The sequence below is a fragment of the Bison bison genome, unplaced genomic scaffold (genome assembly GCF_000754665.1).
Source record: "Bison bison bison isolate TAMUID 2011002044 unplaced genomic scaffold, Bison_UMD1.0 scf7180017864379, whole genome shotgun sequence".
NCBI classification, from domain to species: Eukaryota; Metazoa; Chordata; class Mammalia; order Artiodactyla; family Bovidae; genus Bison; species Bison bison.
The window spans coordinates 2,940,983-2,958,323 of NW_011494951.1; the positions used below are offsets into that span (position 1 = coordinate 2,940,983).

Here is a 17,341-nt window from a genome sequence, read left to right on the forward strand (position 1 = left end):
CCGCAGATCCGCTTGTGTCTCGCGCAGTCATCTCTGGTCCAGCAGGCAGCACCCGACAGCTGCAGCGCCCAGCCAAGGCTCCAACCCTGAGAACAGAAGGGGAGCGTAAGTTAGAATATACTGCCTGAGATTTTTAAACAGACTTAATAAGTATTTCAGAGGTGTGTGAAAAACCAGATGGATTGGAGCAAACCAGGGAGAAACGAAGAGTGAGTTCAGAAGTGTCTCAGGAGGACGGTGGGGAGGAGGCCAGGAGAGGGTGGGATCTGGAGCCAGGGGCTGGAACTGCACTGTGGAGAGGAGGGTGTGCTGAGCGCACACCTTAGCCTTGAGGGGATGGTGTGAAGAGGGCTGGGCAGAGGGTGAATGGAAGACCCGGGGTCACGGCTGTTACCTTTAAGGTTCAGCTCCAGCTGGTAATCAAGGCTGTATCCTAGTTCCCGCAGTATGTGTGTGCTTTAAATGCTTCTGATCTGAGCTGCTGGGAGGAACTGGAGGATTTGGGAAGACCCTTCAGGTTGCAGGAGGTAGTTGAATGGTCAGATTTGAACTTGTTGCCTGGGGGGTTGGGTATTAAACTTCAGGGTGCAGCAAATAAGTTGGGGGGGGGGTGTTGTTAATATTCCCATCTGGGGCGAGAGGACTTAACTTCCTGGTGGTCCCTGGTGAAGAATCCACCTTCCATTGCAGGGGATTCGGGTCTGATCTCTAGTCGGGGAGCTAAGGCTGCACATGGCGCGGGGCAGCTAAGCCCCCGAGGCCACAACCAGGATTCCACTTGCAGCAATCTGATGCAGCTAAAAATAAATATATTAAAAAATATAGACTCCTATCCAGGAGGTTTGGATGAGCATAAGAATTTGCATTTGTAATAAATTGTGAAGCTGCCAGAACCACACTTGACTGCTTTGCTAGGGAAGGGACACCCCCAGAAAGGATTCCTAAAGAGGGGACTGGGGGAGGTGGGCGCAACTGGAGACTGTTGCCAGCCTACACAGCTGCAGCTGAGCTCAACAGGCTCAGGAAAAGGCCAAAGACTAGATTGAGATCAGAGGATTTATCAGCGAGCCCAGAGAGAGGAAATCGGCGGGTTCTGATAAAAGAGCATTGCATCGTAGTGCGTAGTGATTTATCTTGGGACTTAAACCATAGGGAAGGAGGTGAGCCGTGGTAGAGATTGGAGATTCAAGAGAATCAGAGAGTCATGTGCCTCTAACTTTTTTGGCTTCAACCTGTAGTAAGAAACACATTTTATCCCAGTCATAAGCGTTTATGCAACTGTTAGTTTCTTGGCGACTTTATTATTTGCAGTCCGCTCTGGTGTGCCTGTTTCTTTAAAAACAGCGCTGGTCATAGCTCTGTTGAGTATATTGATTTCCTGATCTAGTGGGGTTATGACCCCTAGCTGGACAACATCGCTTCCAGAGATGGGCTGGATTGGGTGATGGGAGTCAGGAGGTGAGGGCGCTGGGAGTGCAGATGTTGGAGGTGCAGTTATCTGGGCGTTTCGGGATTTGGAGACGGTTGTTGGTAGCAGGACCAGTGAGTTTGGACAGACCGTATGCAGGGTCATCAGAGTCCTGTATGGTAAGGTTAAGGACTCGGGGAAAATGAAAGCAGTTCTTGGCATGGGTTGTGTCCCAGATCCATGACTTTGGTCCTGATGGACCCTTCTTCCCAAGGACTTGACAGCCTAGCAGATTGAAACCTACTCCTCATTTTATCCCTGTGATCTCGTGACTGCTGTTCCAGAGGATGCTCTTTAGGGTCAGGGAAGGGATAGGAAGTGATACATAAGTGTTTTCCTTTTTGGAGAATAAACATGAAAAGTCATTCAAAATTAATCTGAAAGCTACTAAAACGTTTGTATAAATAGTACACATTTTGTAAGAGTCATGAAGTGCGAGACTCAGTTAACAACCTTGAAGGTTTATCTTCTGTTGTGAAAATACTGGGTGAAAAAACAGTATGCTGAGTCACCGTCGCAAAATACATACAAATAAGGCAAGGCTGTTTTTGATCTGGTAAAAAAGTTCAGAAGAAGCTTTTTAAAAATAATTTGTATGATTTTTTAAAACTGAGGTGGTTCTTAGTTTGGAGGAAACTATTTGGAAGATAGTTGTGGGGTACTGAAATACGTTATTTTCAAACCTTTTAAAGATAGCACTGTTATAAAATGATGATTTATGTCTCTGTATTGGTAAACCCTCATCTGGGCACGCGCTGCTTTTCCTTTTCTCTCAGATCACGCCTGTATTGTTTTCATACAACATTTCTCCAAAGAGTTGATCTGGAGTTGAAATTCTCTTCAGATTTAAAACTTAATGCACCTTCTGAGAGCATGACCATTGTTGAACCATCTTCAGGAAATAACTAGTGTTTCAGAATCCAAATTGGATTAGGACAAAAGCCAAAGTAAATGTGTGAGCTTATTATGGGGGGAAACTTTGAAAGGTGATCAAGTAAAGAACATAATTTGCTGTAGATTAGCAGAGTCTCTTGCAGCTGCTGCAAGCAGACTGCTTGTGAACTTGGCCAGGGAGCTGAATGGCCGGTTTGGAGGAGGAGGTTGGTGAGGGCACCTCTCAGACCCAGGAGTGATTAGCAGCAGGACTGAGAGCACTGTGAGCACTGGGATTTGCTTGCTGAGAATGGTTTCCGTTTAGTGCTGACTTGTAAAGATCTGAGCCCTGGTTAGCTTATAGTTCTACTTCTGAATGGAAACAGTAGACCACTGTGTCAGGTCTGCAAATAGAACCTTCCTGTTCCTTCTTAATTTAGGTATTTGATGATGTCCCCTTAGGGGAGAGTCCCAGGATGAAAGACCCCAGGAGACCCAGCTTTTCCTCAGTCCCGCTTCTGCTCGTGAATAATCCCCTTTTCCAGCGACCATTCTGAGTGGAGTCTAGCTTGCTCCCCAGGGAGCTGGGGTTTCAACTCTCGTGTCCCAGTTACTCCCAAAAAGGAGAGCTTGCCGCCAGCCTGCCTGTGACCTGCGCTGAACTACGTTGTCTGCTTTTGTCAGAATAATTACTGTGTTTTCCAGTTAAATGTTCATTTAAAGCCTGTCAGGTAATGTATGCCCTTTACAAAGATATGAATAGGGAGCTTTCATTGGATGTGTGCCCGTAAGTACGTTTTCCAGTGTGGTCTACTGGTTATCTATACTTGTGATTTTGCACTTTATCTCACGCTGTCTTGTTTACTGTGTGTAAAAGACGTGAAGAAGTGTTAGTCGCTCAGTCGTGTCCAGCTCTTTGCGACCCCATGGACCATAGGCCATCAGGCTCCTCTGTCCCTGGGATTCTCCAGGCAAGAATCCTGGAGTGGGTTGCCATTTCCTTCTCCAGGGACTCTTCCCAACCCAGGGACTGAAACCGGGTCTCCTACATCGCAGGCAAATTCTTTACTGTGTGAGCCACCAGGGAAGCCCTGATTGTGTGTAACTTCTTTCAGTTTGGTCGTCATTTCGGAGATTGACTCAATAATTTATGAGGCTGTTCCCCCCAACCCCCCACCCCTGCAAGTAAGGGTGTTGAGACTTATCTGGTATCGACACATTATGGTTTGTTACTATCTAATCCAGTGTTTCCCACTGATTTCCCTCTTTGGGGAAGCTTAACATGTATAGCATAGCATACCTTCTTTCTTTCACTTGTTTTAATCTAATTCTACTTTGAAAAAGTTATAAAAATCATTTTTAATTCCTTTTTTAAAAATTGTTCAAAACTTTTTAGCCTTGCTAACTTATAAAAGAGGTGTTTGTTTGTTTGTTTTTCTTCTTGCTGCTTTCATTGCATAAATGAGTTTTGTTATATTTTGAGCTAAATGTTCCTTAAGGGGCTAGTATCTCACCTAACCTAGGCCAAGTGTTACCATCTCCTCATCAGAATTTTCTCAAAGTCAAAACACTTCCTCCATGGACATACTCTTTCCTCTTAAAATACACAGTCACAGATGAGCTATGGCCAGGTTGTGTGTGTCCCTTTAGGAAGAACAAAGCCAGAGAAAAACCAAACATAGAGAAACGCAGGGCAGTGGGCACACAGCGCGGTACCAGTGCAGCATGGTCTCTTTCGACCACAGCGCGCCTGAAGTGTGTGGCGTTGCCGGACGACCGCTGCAACTCCGTGTCACAGGCAGGCCGGCGCTCGGACGCCGACACAGACGAGACACCTGTTTCTTACTAGGTTGCTGCAAACATAATTGCCATTTCAGATCGTGAATTTTAAATCATTATAACTAGGCTCAAACACGTCTTTAGTAATCAAAATGGGAACCATTACAGTCAACACATTTTTGCCAATGAAAGCTAAGTTTGTTCATTCCTGTGGTGTGAAAACCTGTTCTCCAGGATTCGATGAACTCATGGAAAGCATTTTCTGCCTCCTGTTGGTTATGGAAGCGTTTTCCCTGCAAAAAGTTGTCAAGATGCTTGAAGAAGTGGTAGTCGGTTGGCGAGAGGTCAGGTGAATATGGCAGATGAGGCAAAACCCAATTTGTTCAACTTTTTGAGGTGTTTGGTTGTGCAGTCGGGCGTCATCGTGGAGAATAATTGGGCCCTTTCTGTTGACCGGTGCCGGCCACAGGCCTTGCAGCTTTCAGTGCCTCTCGTCGATCTGCTGAGCGTGCTTCTCAGATGTAATGGTTTCTCCGGGATTCAGAAAGCTTAGTGGACCAGACGGGCAGCAGACCACCAGACAGTGACCATGACCTTTTGTTGGTGCAAGTTTGGCTTTGGGACATGCTTTGGAACTTCTGGTCCGACCACTGAGCTGGTCACTGCCAGTTGTATAAAATCCACTTTTCATCACATATCACAACCCAATAGAGAAATGGCTCGTTGTTGTTGCGTAGACTTAACACTTTAAAATGACAGTTTTTTTCATTTCAGTCTGCTTGTGTGGCACCCGTTTACTGGGCTTTTTCGCCTTTCCAATTTGTTTCGAATGCCAAACGACCACAGAGTGGTCAACACTGAGTTCTTCAGAAATTTCCCATGCAGTTGTAAGAGGATCAGTTTCAGTGATTGCTCCGCATTGGTCCTTGTCACCTTCCGATTGCTGGCGACTGTGCTCCTCATCTTCCAGGCTCTCGTCTCCTTTGCGAAACTCCTTGAACCACCACTGCACTGTACGTTCATTAGCAGTTCTTAGGCCAGATGCATTGTTGATGGCGCAAGTTGTCGCCGTTGCTTTATGACCCATTTCCAACTAGAATAAGAAACTGCTTGAACTTGCTTTTTGTCTAACATCATTTCCCTAGTCTAAAATAAATATGAAATAAACAGTACATAATAAGGCATTAGTAAAAAAGCATAAAGCAAGAAACACACATTAAAATGATGTATAACATAACCGTGTTTATTTATTCCAATATCAAATGGAAAATTCGAGCAGTGCAAAACCGCAATTACTTTTGGACCAACCCGATAATTTCTGTTGACCTGTTTCCTAGTCATGTATGTAAATTGACATCTTCTGTGGTCTGAGTGTGAGCGTGCCCTTCAAAGGTCTGAGCACGTGTGCTTACAGTGTGTCAGGCACTGCGCTTGTCTTGGTAGACTGATGAGTGAAAGAAGATCCTTTCAGACAACTTTTAAGCAAGAAAAAGAAAGAAAACAAGACTGCTATGGGAGAGTGACTGGCAGGGGGTGGGTGCACCTCTGGTTGGGTGGTCTTAGAGAGGGATGTTTGAACTCCAGCCAGAATAACAATAAAAGTGTGTACATTCAGAGATGGGGGTGGGCAGCTGGGACAAAGGCATGAAGACGGCAGGAACTTGGTGAACATGGAAGGATCTGACTGGAGCTTGGGGATGGGGGTGGATATGAAGATGGAAGGATACGACCGACTTCCCCAGTGGCTCAGATAGAGAGCGTCTGCCTGAACCGCAGGAGACCCAGGTTCCATCCCTGGGTTGGAAAGATCCCCTGGAGAAGGAAATGCCAACCCACTCCAGGGCTCTTGCCTGGAAAATCCCATAGATGGAGGAGACTGGTAGGCTACAGTCCACAGGGTCGCAAAGAGTCAGATACGACTAAGCAACTTCACTCACTTGGGGGTGGGGATGGGCACAGCAGATGAGGTAGGGATCCCTGGTGGGCAGAGCCTGGGACCGTGGGCTGTGGTTCGGAGGTGGGGCTTATTCTGATGGCAGTGAGGGTTTTAAGCGGGGCAGTAACATTTAATTATCAAAAGCTCTTGTAGACTGCTTTGTAGAAAACAATTTCAGTTTTTAGGCATCCTAAAGATGCTCTGAATTGTGCTTACTGCACACGCATCCAGAGAGGCCTGCCAGCTTGGGGCTTTTCTCGTCATCTCCCACAGCCCCGACTTTGAAGCGCGTGTGTTTATTAATTGGAGTGTGTGGGGACTGCCTTTGGTGTGAAAGTTTGAGCCACACCTCTCTGTGATCTGGAGGGAGGTGGGCACCACAAGTGTGAAACTAGTCTTATCAGACTTCTCTCCTTGGCCCTCCCTGCATGTCCTTTGAGGTGGAAGTTCCATGAGATTCAGCAGGCCCGTAAGATGGGTGTTTAATAATGCTCTAAGAATGTGAGAGAAGGAAGGGTTTGGGGTGAAATTAGGGAGGGACCACTTCCTGTTTCCTGCCGATAAAATCAGTCTGCCCTCCATATTCGCAGGTTCTACATCCAGGGGTTCAGCCAACCTCGGATGGAAAATATTGGGTTGGGGGATGAATTCCAGAAAGTTCCACAAAGCAGAACTTGAATTTGTTACACACTGACAACTGTTTACATGGTATTTACTTTGTATTATTGGGTATTATAAGTAATCTGGAGATGTATGTTAGTTTAAGGTGTACAGCAAAGTGATTCAGTTTTATGTGTGTGTATATATATTCTCTGTCATATTCTTGTCCATTACAGTCTGTTACAGGTTATTGAATATAATTCCCTGTGCTGTACAGTGGGACCTTATTGTTTATAGTTTATATCTGCTAGTCCCAAACTCCTAATAGATTCCCCACCCCCACCTTCCCCCTTTGGTAACCATAAATTTGTTTTCTGTGTCTGTGGGTCTATTTCTGGTTTGTAAGTTCATTGATACTATACCAGTTTTACATGAGGGACTTAAGAGTTTGGTGTCTGAGAGGAGTCCTGGAACCAGTCCCCTGCAGGTTCAGCTGGACAGCTACAATGTAGCCTTGCCCTCTTTCTTCACAGGGTCCCTGTTCTTAAGCCCCTCAGTAGAAATTGACCGACAGCAGAGGGGAGAGAACTGAAGGCTGGCTCTTGATTCATTAAAACAGACTTTTATCACATTTTTTCAGATATTGTGTGTTTGTATTAGTCGCTCAGTCGTGTCCAATTCTGTGCGATACCATGAACTGTAACCCACCAGGCTACTCTGTCCATGGGATTCTCTAGGCAAGAATACTGGAGTGGGTTGCCATTCCCTTCTCCAGGAGATCTTCCCGACCCAAGGATCGAACCTGGGTCTCCTGCATTGCAGGCAGATTCTTTGCCAGGGAAGCCCATTTTCAGATTATCTTCTTTAAAAACGATGCTTGATAACACTTATAACATCCATACATTAAAGAACTCAAACTAATCATGCTGTATTAACTTTATGTTCAAAATTAATAACCAGATTTCAGGGACACCAGAGGAAATTAGCTTAGACCTTATTTAAAGGTTTGTTTACTTTTAACAAACTGTGTGATATGCTTATGGGTTAGTACTGTTTGTTAATATCACAGACATGTTTAATTCATAGTAGCTTCATTGCTTAAATTCCTATTTTATATATGGAATATATTTCCTCTTAGACTTTTTTTGGTAAAACAGTAAAATTAAAGGGTTTTTTTTTTTTCCTACCTTAATATGCCAATACATACTGAGCTGTTGCTCTCTTTTATAGGGAAATCCTCGTTGACGATTCAGTTTGTTGAAGGCCAATTTGTTGACTCCTACGATCCAACCATAGAAAATAGTAAGTATTGTTTTCAGGGATTTATAAGCTGAGAAGCCTGATTTTTGCTTATCAGCAGCCACTGTGTATTCCTGGAGGCTTTGATTGCAAAGGGTATTCAGTTAAACCTACAGATCTCCAACCGGGGGGCCCAGAAAAACTTCCACAGCTTTACCCATTTCACACGGAATGAATTTTACTTCACACTGAATGAATGATGTCCATATCCCATTATCTTGAAGTTGTTACTCATTTCCATAGGATCCAGTTCCACATTGGAACCTCCTATTAGAGATGCTGCTGTAAGAAAAGAGAGTATGCAGTCTTTTCTTTCCCCTTCTCAACGGTAGCCCTTACTAGCGATTCCAAGCTTGAAAGGATGAAAACACTCCAGCTCCTTTGTACCTTACTTTTGTAGACCCTCTAGTCCCCACAGCCCCTTCCAGCTCTAAAGAGGAGGCTGTGGAGAGAGAGCTGTTTCAGGATTGGAGCGAGCCCTTGCAGCGTTTTCTGAAAAGTTGCATCCAGAGCTCGATGGCATTTTAGGACATGTGGAGAAAAAAGCCCCCAAGACCAGAACCAGCCTCAGCCTTTACTTTGTCCAGTATCAGTCTGTGGTTTCAGAATCTTCCTGAAGGATTCTAGGCCCACGGCCCAAGCCTAGATCATGGGAACAGGGAAGAGAACCCGGAACGCTTCCATCCTGGGAAGCGGGTGTTTTGGACACTGGTCTTATTTCAGGCTGTCTTAGAACCCTAGGCAGACACTAGAACCAAGTCTTGAGGTTCTTGACACCAGGACTTAGCTAGAATCTCGCCAGAAGCTTACAGATTTAAAGCTAAGGTTGTCAAAGTCTGATTGGCATGTTAGACTGAAGCCGACTTAACAGCCAGGTTCATGACTCTTTAACAGCTGGATTTGAAGACTTCTCCTGTCAAAAAAGAGGCTCATGATGGGTTTGACAGACAATGGCCTGCATGTCACAAAGGCCTCACTGCCTTTTTGTATGGCTCATGAGCAAAGAATGATTTTTACATTTTTTAATATTTGAAAAAGTAAAATCAAGAATAATGACGGTGACATTTGAGTGTTGTGTGAAATCCAGATTTCAGGATCCATAAAGTTTTATCAGAACATGGCCTTGGCCATCTTAGCTCTACGATCACAGAGCTGTTGAGTGGCTGCCTCAGAGACCATCTGGCCTGAAGAGCCTGAAATAGTTACTGTCTGGCCCCTTTCAGACAGAGTTTGCCAGCCTCTGGCTTAAAATACTCAACTGTCCTTTGTGTCCCAGCATGCTGGTGGCAGGGAAGGAAGCCTGTAGGTTGCTGAGTTAACTGGGCAAATCTGAGTTTGAGGTAACCCCTGCCAGTCTTGGGAAGGAGGTGTCCTGACTCCATCCTGTGTTGATGTGTTTAGCTGGCATCGACTAGTATGCCAGTGTAAGGAGCAGATTCATCTGAATGCTACGTGCACAAGCGTGGTTGCCTCAACGTCAGAATAAGGACAGAATAACCCATGACCTTGCCCTTAATATTTGCTATACATAGCAATTTCGAAGTTTGTGTCCTTAAAGAGATCAGGCTCATTTGGGAATTTTATCCATAGAAGACAGTTTTCATGGCAAGTTTTGCCCTAAAATGGTTCTTCTAATTCTTTAGCTTTGTGCCATTTAAAATTGAATAGGAAGGAAAGCCATGTTGTATATAAATACATTTTCTTTGTATGTAAGTAATGGACCTGATGAAAGTGGGACTTTCTTACCTTGATGCTGTCTCGAAACCAGAATATAATCCTACCTTGAAGGCTGTCAGCATCATCTTTAATCACATTGTTAATATTTTCCTAACACTTAGTATTCAGTAATGAAGATTTTTTTTGGCAAGATCAGAAATGATTGTCAGAGTATGAGTCCCTTTAAAGTTCATGAGGTGGGACCTCCCTGGTGGTCCAGTGGCTAAGAGTTCTCCTGCCAGCAGAGGGGACACAGGTTCGACCCCTGGTCCTGGAAGATTTCACTTACCGCAGAGCAATTGCTGAGCCCTTGCTCCAGAGCCCATGCTCCGCAACAAAGGAAGCCCAAGCACTGCAGCCAGAGAGGAGCTCCTGCTCACCACATCTAGAGAAAGCCCATGCAGCAGTGAAGACCCAGCCCAGACGGAAACAAATAATAAAAAAATTTTTTTTAAGTTTATGAGGCATATACAGATATCACTTTCCATATATGAGGCTTCTGACCAACTAATACAGTGAGAAACCCTCCACCCTTCCCCCCACAATGTAGCGGGAAAAAATTGCTCAGAGAAAACAAGGAACGAGCAAGGAAATGGTTGTCATAAACTTGTTAGTAGCATCATAAATGAATGTGTGGTTTTATGGTTTTGAAAAACAGTACTCTAAATCTGGGAACCGCTACACCTGACTTTATAATCTAGTCCAAGTTGTTGCTAGCAGACATTCACTAGTAACACATCTCTGAAGTATCACTGCAGAAGCAAAAATTCTGGGACTCGGTCATCTTTTAACAGGGGTTTAAGAGAATAGCATCAATAAAACCATGGTAATATTTTCTAGTTTGAGGAAATTTCTAGACCAAATACTGCTCTGCCAATGTGCTTTTTTATATACTGTAGTGTTACTTCCACAACTCAATTCAAACTAGATTGATGTAACGGTGGTGGTGGTTCAGTTGCTCAGTTGTGTCCGACTCTTTGGGACCCCATGGCCTGCAACACACCAGACATCCGTGTCTTTCACTATCTCCTGGAGTTTGCTCAAACTCATGTCCGTTGAGTAGGTGATGCTATCCGACCATCTTGTCCTCTGTTGTCGCCTTCTTCTGCCTTCAATCTTTCCCAGCATCAGGGTCTTTTCCAAGGAGTCAGTTCTTCCCTTCAGGTGGCCAGAGTATTGGAGTTTCAGCTTCAGCATCAGTCCTTCCAGGAAATATTCAGGATTGATTTCTTTTAGAATTGACTGGTTGGCTCTCCTTGCAGTCCAAGGGACTCTCAACAGCCTTCTCCAACACCACAGTTCAAAAGCATCAATTCTTTGGCGCTCAGCTTTCTTTATGGTCCAACTCTCATATCCATACATGACTACTGGAAAAACCATAGCTTTGACTAGATGGACCTTTGTCGGCAAAGTAATGTCTCTGCTTTTAATAAGCTGTCTTGGTTGGTCATAGCTTTCCTTCCAAGGAGCAAGCATACATTAATTTCATGGCTGCTGTCACACCTCAGTTAAAACTAAATCAATACGATGAAATCTCACAGCGGTAGTTTGTAAGTTAAAGGACAGCTAGCAGCGGCTCACAGTCTCCGCCATCTGAAAGTAGTGCTGTTAGGGGATTAGTACAGCTCCTCACCGGAGGTTGGGAAATTCTCCTTAGGCGTTGTGCCGCATCACCAAGCGTTGCATGGTGGGTAACTTGTCCAGCAGACTATGAATCAGTTCTCAGCACACATTAGTAACGCAGATCTTATTTTGTGAGTACCTCATTTTAGAAACCTTTATTAATATGCTGCTTATTTGCTTATTAGATTTAACTTTAGCTCGTAAGCAGCTGTTCGTCTTGCTGGCGGCAGTTTCAGGGTTTGAGGTTGGAAATTGGAGGAATTTCTCTAGTGATAGGAAAAGGGAGGGAAAGAGGAGAGCCCAAGGACAGGGTCGCAGGGGCCAGCCGCCTTTCCCTTCTACACCGGGAGGTCGTGTCGAGTGTCTTGTCTTTCCAGGCTATGGAACCCACAGTGCCTCTCGTTGCACTTCCCTTTTTTCTGTAGTAACAAGAAGAGGCAGTGTTCCTGCGGCAGATGGAAGGTCTTCAGTTTCATTTCACTGCTGTGTGTAGGAGGATTTACATCCTCTTCCTAGGCAATGAAATGCTAAAACGCTTGTTAATATCTTGTTTCTTCTCTGTCTCTCCCCTCACTGGCCACTACGTCCCCTGTTGCTTGGTTGAATCTCATATGTCTTTCTGACCAGGCCTCGCAGTGCCCCCAGCGCTCAGACCTTTGCTCTCTGGTGACCCTGTCTCTCCCCTCAACTCAGCTGTTTTCTTTAGCTGCCCCTGTTGCCCCTTGGATATTTCCTGGGCTTCCACACTGAACATAACTAAACCCAGCCACACCGCCCCCCAACCCCCACCGCAGCTCCTCCAGGCCTTGCCTCTGCTGATACCTGGTGACTCGGGCCTCGAGTCGCTCAGGCCACAAGCTCAGGAGTCATCCTGATCTGCAGTCTCTCAACCTGCCTCCAGTCCGTGAGAAAACCCTCTGGCTCCCCCTGTGCACTACATCCAGAATCTGCCGTTTCTCAGCCCTCCAGTTCAGGCCCCCATCCTTCCCAGATCATGATAGTCTAGATGGCGTCTCCCTGTGTCCCTCATCCATTTTCGTCCATCTCATTACTCATGGCATAGCCAGAGTGATCTTTTCTTTAAATACAGATTGCACCAGGTTACTGACTACGTCCTAGCGTGTTCATTACTTTGCCCCTCTCCCCACCCCCTACCCTCACTGTTCTCGCAGTCTCAGTGGCTTAGTCTTTCTCACTTTTCCTTGACTTTCTTACTTTTTAACTTGCAGTTTCAGCTCTGCCTGGATGCTTTTCATAGAGAAGCTAATTGACTGTGTGTGTCTGTCTCTCCATCTGCTTATCCTCCCTTTCCTGGGGTGTCAGCTCACTGAGGTCAGAGACTGCAGTATCTTGAACACCTGGAATAGTGCTGGCGGTGATCACCGGTCCCCAGGAAAGAGTTCCTGAGCAATGAATGTTCTGTCTCGGTGATCTTGAGCTTCTTGCTCACCAGCATCCCTGACAGAGCTTCCATGGAGTCTCAGATGTGCTTCTGGTCTCACGTGACTGAGTGTGATGGGGAGGGGGCAGGTCTTCACACAGCACACCACGACTGCCCCCGGCTCACAGGGATCAGGAGCACAGTCAGTCCGCTGTGCACCCCAAATTCAGGGTTACAGCGTAGGGGAGGAGTTCAGTTCAGTCGCTCAGTCGTGTCCGACTCTTTGCGACCCCATGAGTTGCAGCACGCCAGGCCTCCCTGTCCATCACCAAGTCCCGGAGTTCACTCAGACTCACATCCATCTAGTCGGTGATGCCATCCAGCCATCTCATCCTCTGTCGTCCCCTTCTCCTCCTGCCCCCAATCCCTCCCAGCATCAGAGCTTTTCCAGTGAGTCAGCTCTTCGCATGAGGTGGCCAAAGTACTGGAGTTTCAGCTCCAGCATCATTCCTTCCAAAGAACACCCAGGACTGATCTCCTTTAGGATGGGGGAAGAGTACAGTAGCATTTTTTTCTTAGAAGTGATGAAAGCAGTTTATCTTGGGTACTCCCTCTCTTGATATATTCTGATTCAGTTTTCATCCAGTGTGATGATTTCACTGAAGTGATGGTTTTCAGAAAGAGCACAGGAATGATAGTGTGGCAGCCGGCTTGGGTGGTCTGCTCTTCGATTCTCGCTTCCCTGATTCTAGCCCCACCCTAGTCGCGTCAGAAAGACTTGGTGCTAGGATGAGTCTCTTCGACTATCGCTTGTCTTGGGGGCGAGCCTTTCTCTCCCAGGCGAATTCATCCTTGACGTAAGATCTCTCCTCCTCTTCACAGCTTTCTCTCAGGATTTTCATCAGTCACTTTTTGCTTTCTCTTTCGTCTGTGGCAGAAGTGGGTCCTTTCTCAGTGATGCAAGGGGTGGATTCTGTTGGCCACTCCAGTCAGGTAGGGGGCCAGCCAGGAGACTGAGGACTCAGGCTGAGTCAAGATGCTGGGCCTGGGGTGTGCAGAAGAAATCTGTTCCATTTATTTACCAGGGCTCAGATGGTTATTTACCAGGGGTTCATAGCCTATTACTATTAATAGTTCTTTCCTCTTTCATCTCTATTTTGCTCTCTTTCTCCTTAGAATTATGAACTTTCCCTAAGTGATTTGAGTCTGATTCCCACCCACCCCCCTGATAGGGAAAAGCAGTTGTGACAAATTGCTTCCAGCCTTAAGCCAAGTCAGAGTGGTGACTTCACAAAGAACATCTATTCTGTGCCGTTCTATTTCTCGATAAAATTGTTTAATTTTTTATGCACTGGAAGTTCTTAGCACTTCAGTTAATATTAGCTCTTTGTGTTCTGACACCAGACTTGCTATAAATTAATGAAAAGTTGTGTGCTTTGGATCCATTCTAGACCTCAGACTTTATATGTTGCACTTTTTCACAAGAGGGCTGTCCACAGAGTATTCAAACTGCTTTGTATAAGATATGAAGTATTGTCTGCTCTCAGTTTCTCTGAAAATAGTTCGAGGTTTGCCTGACTTTGGTTTTCGTAAGTTGTCACCGCTTAGTTAAATAATGGAAGAAGGGAAGAGTCTATTAACTTGGACAGTCTTTTTGTTTTCTGGGATCGTTTTATGAGATTATTAAGGACTCTGCTTAATTGGTTGTCATTATTCAAGCTTTCAGTGATCGAAAGTTCGTTTTTTTCCAGCTAACAAATACTTTAATTCCTTTTTCACTGTAGCTTTCACAAAATTGATCACAGTAAATGGACAGGAGTATCATCTTCAACTTGTGGACACAGCTGGGCAGGTAAGTGTCAGAATCCGTACAGCATGTCTGGCATCCTGGCCCTGCTACTGATTCGTAAGCACAAGGACGATGCCAAGAGAGCCCCTGTGATTTTGTGTGTTTAGACATCAGTAGGCTGTCTGCTTTGTCTTTTCAAAGAGACTTAACGGAAGTTTTTTCAAATAATTAGCTTGTTTTTCTACTTCAGAATTTGTTTTGAATATATTCATGATGACATTGTAAAGGTTTATATTTATTACAGGATAGTTTTCTATTTTCTAAACATTGATTCCATATCAGAGGATCACATCAGTGCTTTTCCTCCCTTTGAAATACATCTCCTTCTACATTAAGAACAAAAGTAGATCTTTTCCAGGGGAAAAGGCATGGGAAAGGTATAGGGCAGAAACAAGCCGGTTGTCTGGATTTATTATATGATTACAAGATTAAAGAGTGTCAGTTTTCCTTGCTAGACAGTAATTGCCAAAGGTAAGTAACCCCTCCCCCCAAAAGATATTCACAGGTTAATGTGACAGTGAAGGTGGCGAGTGGTCGCTGGCACCAGTGGTGAAGAATCCACCTGCCAGTGCAGGAGACATAAGAGATGGGAGTTGGATCCCTGGGTCAGGAAAATCCCCTGGGGAGGGTATGGCAGCCCACTCCAGTATTCTTGCCTGGAGAATCCCACGGGCAGAGGATTCTGGCGGGCTACAGTCCATGGGGTCTCGAAGAGTTGGGCATAACTGAAGCAGCTTAGCATGCATGCAAAGGATAAAAGAAGAGAACTTCAAAGGAACAGAGAGAACCCTTTGACAGCTCATCTTCCCCATTACATATCACCCAGTCCTACTTTGATTAAAAACTGCTTTGTTCAGCTGAATTTATGACCTGCCTTGAGGCTGAGACCTGTAAAGACGCTGGCATGCCACCTTGTGTCTTAGAATCAACAGAGGATCAGACTGGCAGGCAGGTGAGAGTCAGGTAGACTGTCTGCCATGTTAAATGGAGGCTTTTTTTCTGGAACCTGGGAAAACGGATAGACCTAGAAGGATGCGGCCTGCCTTCTGGGTTTGGAATGATTCCCTCTGCTTCATATTTTGAAGTGAAAGAAGAAGGAAAGTGTAAACCGCACCCCCCACCCCCACCACCCCCCCCCGCCAGTGAAGCAAGAGAATAGCTGTATTGAGTCATTTTGGCATCCTGGAGTTTCCTTTCTGGAAGCTTCAGATACAGCAAATGTGTGTGTCCCAGAGCTGTAACACCCAGCTCGTTCACTCAACGTCCGTGACCTCATGGGGTTTTCTTAGAGAGAGCCATTCTAGGCTTTCAGTCATTGCGGTCCCTGCCCATTGCAGAGTGGGAGCCTACTGGAACAAGAGAAACAACAGAAATCTTCACCAGCGACCGGCCTCATAGATGACTGATTACGTGGCTTAGAAACCAGTGTAGAAGAGCCCCTGGGGTAGGGCCTTATTCTGAGTGTGTTCTATGAGGTTTTGTTTTGCTCTGAAGTATAAACGTACACTTTGCCATTAACTGTTTTAATGATGGAGTGATACAAAGAATGACCCTGAGAGGGCCAGAGCTCTCAGGGACTGTGTCTGGTGTGAGTGTGATAGGAGTGTGGGCTAAGTCCTGAGCCCTGCTGTCTCGCTCCTTTGGATTTTGTTACCACCGGCTCAAAATATTTAGAGAATCTCTGCACAGATTATACCCAGATGAGGTGCTTTGAATAATTTGTTCTCATTGCAGCTAATAGTTCCTAAAGGCTGTATTCACACTTGGGAGACCGTTAAAGGCTGTGCTGTGTTTATATACCATTCAGGATGGGACAGCCAGGGCAGTATTTCTTGTGTCACGGTCCCACCCTCTCTCTGTAGAAATTGGATGACATGGCACTTACATTTACTGCTCCAAGAGCTGTTTTTAAATTGGACACCTATGGGCTGGGTCTGGGGTTAAGACTGTGGTAGCAAGGAAGAATGATTAAAGGGCAGTTTCCGTAAAAGCAGTCTGTAATACATTTGTTCACTCAGGCATTTGAGGAGTAAAATTACATGTAATCAATTACTGTATAGCAGTATTCAGAAAACGAAGATCATGGCATCTGGTCCCATCACTTCATGGGAAATAGATGGGGAAACAGTGGAAACAGTGTCAGACTTTATTTTGGGGGGCTCCAAAATCACTGCAGATGGTGATCGCAGCCATAAATAAAAGATGCTTACTCCTTGGAAGGAAAGTTATGACCAACCTAGATAGCATATTGAAAAGCAGAGACATGACTTTGCCAACAAAGGTCCTTCTAGTCAAGGCTATGGTTTTTCCAGTGGTCATGTATGGATGTGAGAGTTGGACTGTGAAGAAAGCTGAGCGCCGAAGAATTGATGCTTTTGAACTGTGGTGTTGGAGAAGACTCTTGAGAGTCGCTTGGACTGCAAGAAGATCCAACCAGTCCATCCTAAAGGAGATCAGTCCTGGGTGTTCTTTGGAAGGACTGATGCTAAAGCTGAAACTCCAGTACTTTGGCCACCTGATGAGAAGAGCTGACTCATTTGAAAAGACCCTGATTCTGGGAAGATTGAGAGCAGGAGGAGAAGGGGATGACAGAGGATGAGATAGTTGGATGGCATCACCGACTCTATGGACATGAGTTTCAGTAAACTCCGGGAGCTGGTGATGGACAGGGAGGCCTGGCGTGCTGTGATTTATGGGGTCGCAAAGAGTCGGACACGACTGAAGGACTGAACTGGACTGAATTAAATATTTGATAGCAAGTACTGTTTATTTATTTTATGCAGCTGATTTAATTGCCCAGCTAGGGATCGTGATGAA

General features: G+C 45.3%; 1 protein-coding gene across 1 annotated transcript in view; it reads left to right on the forward strand.

Annotated features, from left to right (window-relative positions):
- The window catches only part of RHEB (Ras homolog enriched in brain), a 54,245-nt gene that overhangs the window by 25,899 nt on the left and 11,005 nt on the right, over positions 1-17,341 (forward strand). Inside the window, exons 3-6 of the mRNA XM_010857355.1 lie at positions 7-105; positions 1,447-1,587; positions 7,887-7,958; positions 14,460-14,527. Of these exons, the coding sequence (XP_010855657.1) occupies positions 7-105; positions 1,447-1,587; positions 7,887-7,958; positions 14,460-14,527 (380 nt within the window). The remainder of the gene's footprint in view (positions 1-6; positions 106-1,446; positions 1,588-7,886; positions 7,959-14,459; positions 14,528-17,341) is intronic.